General features: G+C 27.6%; 1 protein-coding gene across 1 annotated transcript in view; it reads left to right on the top strand.

Annotated features, from left to right (window-relative positions):
* LOC111688117 overlaps positions 1-3,525 on the top strand; it is a 24,073-nt gene extending 20,548 nt beyond the window's left edge. Inside the window, exons 3-5 of the mRNA XM_023450601.2 lie at positions 493-650; positions 2,620-2,800; positions 2,865-3,525. Of these exons, the coding sequence (XP_023306369.1) occupies positions 493-650; positions 2,620-2,800; positions 2,865-3,048 (523 nt within the window). The 3' untranslated portion in view covers positions 3,049-3,525. The remainder of the gene's footprint in view (positions 1-492; positions 651-2,619; positions 2,801-2,864) is intronic.
* Positions 3,526-5,259: the final 1,734 nt, after the last annotated feature.

Here is a 5,259-nt window from a genome sequence, read left to right as displayed (position 1 = left end):
TCTATAGTCTAGTCTATAGTCTAGTCTATAGTCTAGTCTATAATCTAGTCTATAGTCTAGTCTATAGTATAGTCTATAGTATAGTCTATAGTATAGTCTATAGTATAGACTATATTCTAGTATAGTCTATAGTATAGACTATAGTCTAGTCTATAGTCTAGTCATAGTCTAGTCTATAGTTAATAGTCTGGTCTTTATTGAAGTCTAAAGTCTACTCCAAATTCTATTCGACAGTTTTATCTATATTATATTCTAAAGTTTAGTTTATATTCTGGTCTATAGTTAACAGTTTGGTATGCGACTTAAAATTTACGGCTACAGTTTTCATTAAGACTGTATCTGTGACTTCAATTAAAAATTGTATTTATTAGCATTTGATTAATAAACAATTTATGTTACAATGTTATATTAATTAAACATTTCATCTAATTGTCGTTTGTTATTAATAAATTTCCTCTATTTCTTGTTATTTTTTTTCTTATAAATTTCAAGTGCGGCCGTGGCGCGAACATTTACCAATTGGAACGGAAGTTCACGACGTGGCCGTCAAAGTAAATTGCCATCAACATTAGATCCCGCCATTACAACTAGTGCTCTATTGAGGGCTTACAATGAAGTTAATAATGAAGATATTGATAATCATCGTTTTGGTAAGTGTGCTAATGTTATTTTTTCTTGTTTGTATAAATTTATTGATAAATAAATAATTACGTAGTTGATTAAATGTGCAAAAGCACATGTTAATATTGTGCAGTGCGGATGGCAGTCGTTTGAAAGAGTTAGTTGTTAGAGTTTTTTTAAGGGCATTATCCTAAAAAAGACTTGTCTGCATAGTAGGGGCAAGGCGATACACTTTTTGTAAAAGACAAAGTACTTTTCTATAAAATATTACCACGGCGAAAAACATTTCTAGGAGTAAATGACAAAGCGAAGGACATTTCTATAGAAAAAAGCCACGGCGAAACACATTTCTATGAAATGTTTTCAAGGCAAAGAACTTTTCTATGTAATTGTGCCACAGCGAAACACATTTCTATAAATTATTGGCAAAAAGAAGCACTTTTTATAGAATAGTACAACGGCGAAAAACATAGCGAAGAACTTTACTAGAATAGTGCCACGCGAAACACGTTTCTATATAATATTGCCAAGGCTGCTATATTGAGACACTTTTATACCAAGGCGCAATACATTTCTATAAAATGTTGTCAAGGCAATGAACTTTTATATGAAATTGTCCCACGGCGAAACACATTTCTATAAACTATTGCCAAAGTAAAGCACTCTTCTATAGAATAGTACCACGGCGAAGTCTATAAGTAAATGACAAAGCGCAGGACATTTCTATAGAAAAAAGGCACGGCGAAACACTTTTCTATAAAGTATTGCCAATACTGCTACGTCGATATACTTTTATAAAAGGCGAAGCACTTTTCTATAAAATAGTGCCACGACGAAACACATTTCTATAAAATGCTGTCAAGACAAATAAGTTTTCTATGAAATTGTGTCGCGGCGAAACACATTTCTATAAACTATTGCCAATGTTAAGCACTTTTCTATAGAATAGTACCACGGCGAAAAAAAATATCTATAAGTAAATGATAAAGCGAAGTACATTTCTATAGAAAAAAAGCCACGGCGAAACATTTTTCTATAAAATATTGATTAGGCTGCTACGTCCAGACACTTTTTATTAAAGGCGAAGCACTTTTCTATATAATAGTACCACGGCGAAAAAACTTTTCTATAATATGCTGTAAAGGAAAAGTACTTCTCTATAGAATTATGCTACGGCGAAACACATTTCTATGAATTATTGGCAAAGTGAGGCAATTTTCTATAGATGAGTACTATGGCGAAATATATTTCTTAAGTTAATGACAAAACAAAGAATTTTTCTATGAAATTATGCCGCGGCGAAACATTTTCTATAAAATATTGCCAAGGCAAAGAACTTCTTTATAGAAAAATGTCACGGCGAAACAGTTTCCATGAAATAGAGAGACAGTGAAGTACTATTCTATAAAATATTGCAAAGGCGAAAAGATTTTGTACAAAATATTGCCAAGGTGAAGAATTATTGTATGGAATAGGGCTACGACGATTCAAATATCTACAAAATAAACCTATGGCGAAACAATTTTCTTTATAATACAGTCAGGGGATATACATTTTTCATGGTTTTTGGTAAAGACAATCTATTTTGCTTCGAAACAACTTATTTACATTCATGACTGTTCGACAATCGATTGTAGTTTTTATGTTAAATGTGACAATTTTTCTGATATCTATAGAACAATCTATGTACTTCCTATTTTCATCACATATTTAATTGTTAAAAGAAAGTTAAAAGTAATAGACATTGATTACTTTATTCTTTAATGTATATAATCTATACATTAAATTCTAACAACGTTTTTGAAATAATATTAGAACGTAAATAAAGATAAACAAATACTTAAGTATAAAGAATAAATGGCCGGCAAAACATAATAACCTACTTTAAAAACGTAAAAACGTACAACAACTAAATACCAATTATAACATATTATATTGTTTACTTTATTAACGTTAGTGTAACAAGCTGTTATAAATTAATTTCTTTTCTTTTTTTAGGCCGTTCATTGAAGCAAACACCACAAGTCGACCAGTGTAGAAGTACCCCCGCACGTTTGTGTAAGACACGCTACAATACCACCGCACCCATGTATGGTGTCAGTTTGACATCAGGCCAACCCGTTACTATTGTACAAAAATTCCCCGATCTCTTGCAACAAGTTGTCTTCGAAGTGTGCGAGTAAGTATAGATTGTTTTCACAAAAAAAAGTTATATTAGATTTTTAATAAAAATTTTCTTTTAGATCTTCTGAATGTGATGTGGTTAGAGGTGAATGTACTCAAACTTATGTGCCTTATTTATTTTTGGTTATACCTCTAGGCCCGGTTACTTTAACGGGTCAGGATTATGTTTTGGTTGAAAGTGGTTGTGTTTGTAAACCTAAATATTCGACAGGAGCGACTCAAGAACCTAATATGATACCATAGTTTAATTAAGTTTTTCCTGTATGTATATGTATAGTATAAGAAGGGCAAAAAAAATCAACAACAACAGCAAAAATTGTTTTGAAAACAATTACAAATTATATTATTAAAAAAAATATAAAATTTGAGAAAAATCTATATAATATAAACATAATTTTAAACAAAAACATGAACTACCAAAAGTACTGATCTTTTATGATAAATGTAAACAAAAGACAAGTTAATGAAAAACAAAATAAATTCATAATTTCGATGTTTTAAAACACAACGGACATATTTACCAGCAGTTGTTAGGAAATACAAATGTGGCAACTTTAAAGGAATTATTCTAAATAACAATTTAATCTGGTAGCCTTAAATACAGCTGTTATGTGGCATCTTTAAAAAGTGTTGCCAAAATATTGTTTTTTTTCTATTGCAGTGTTTTTTCCGCACATTTCATCATAACGTTTGACAGTAGTAGTAGTAGTTATTTTTTAACAATAAAACCACAAAGTATAGTCAAACTTTAAAAAAACTAATATTTTAATGGAAAATGTTTGCATTTTTCAATAAAAAAAAAATATTGAAAAAATAAGAATAGGCAAAATATTTTCTATAAAAAAATTTACACTTTTCTAAGAATAATCACACGGCGAAATAAATTTTATGAAAATATTAACAAGGTGAAGTACTTTCTATAGAATAGTGCTACGGCGAACAATATTTCTATGAAATATTGTCAAAGCAAAGAACCATCGTGACACGGCAAAACATTTTTCTATAAAATATTAACAATTTAATAAATTTTCCTATAAAATATTGCTAAAGCGATGACCATTTCCATAGAGTAGTGTCACGGCGAAATAGATTTCTATAAAATATGATCAAGGCATAATGTTTTCTATAGAATAGTGGCATGGCGAAAAATATTTCTATAAAATATTGACAAAGCGTAGCACTTTTCAGTACAATAGAGCAACAGCGAAACACTTTTCTTTCAAATATTACTAAGGCAATTTACTTTTCTATAAAATAATGACAAGGCGAAATAAATTTCTATAAAATATTGCCATGGCGAAATCATTTTCATTACAATTGTGACACGGCGGAGTACATATAACAAGATTTATAATTGTTCCCTCCTAGAATTGTTCCTCGTTAACACATTTTCTTTTAAACAGCTCGGAAATATGTTCTTTTATTAGTTTTTTTATTAAAAATATAAAAATTTTAAAATTTTTCAAGTTCAAAACTTTTGTAACTAAAAAATGTTCAGCTTCCAAAAATTTATAGTAAAATTTTAAAAAAATGTAAATTAAATTACATTTATTTTATTAAAAAATAAAATTTAATTATAAGTATGTATTAAAAAATAAAAAAAATCCGAAAAAATCTTTTTAAAGATTTTAAAAATTTATAATTTAATATTTTTTTAATTTGTTTTTCTTTTATGTTAATTTTAATTTTTAATAACTATTTATTGTTCTTTGCTATTTTTTGTAAAATTTCCAATTACGACATTTTTCTAAACGGATTTCTAAAAAAATTTTTGTAAGTGAAAAATGTCGTTTTTGGAATAATATTTATTTTTTATTAATAAATTTATTTTAATTTAAAATTAGTTATAATAGTTTTTTAAGTATATTTTAAAATAAGTTTTAAACAAATATTTTTTTGTTTTTATAAGATAAATGTGTTGCATTTATTAAATACAGAAAATAATGTTTTTTTAAATTAAATTATTTAAATAAATTAAAAAAGATAAAAATTAATGAAAAGTTTATAATTTTTGTGGTTTTACGTGTGTGTTTGTAAATAGGAATTGTTCTGGTCTTGGCGAAGGCCAAATATGTTGCTAACTATTTTACTTACCTGTGTCCATGTTCTAAAACCATCTTGGAACAGAGCAAACATGATTTTTTACACTTTTGAAATGATTTAGAGACTGGTCTATATAATGTCTAATGTACATACAGTTTTGTGCAGTAAATCTTAGTAATGTAAGTTATAAATTACTTTAAAAATGTTGTTGCAAGTTTTCTTTACAAAATGAAAATAAGAGATTTTCTTAAAAACACAAAGTCAATTGTTTTCTTTTACTTAAGCAGGCAATATAAGCAGGGATTTTAATAATTGAAATAGTTTATAAACAAATAAATAGCACTTTTGTAAAAACCATAAGTTTTATTAATAAAATTTTAAAGTTCTTGTTTTAGATTTATTTAAACTACA

This window comes from Lucilia cuprina, chromosome 5 (assembly GCF_022045245.1).
Source record: "Lucilia cuprina isolate Lc7/37 chromosome 5, ASM2204524v1, whole genome shotgun sequence".
Classification (NCBI taxonomy): domain Eukaryota; kingdom Metazoa; phylum Arthropoda; class Insecta; order Diptera; family Calliphoridae; genus Lucilia; species Lucilia cuprina.
This window is presented reverse-complemented; position numbering and strand designations above follow the sequence as displayed.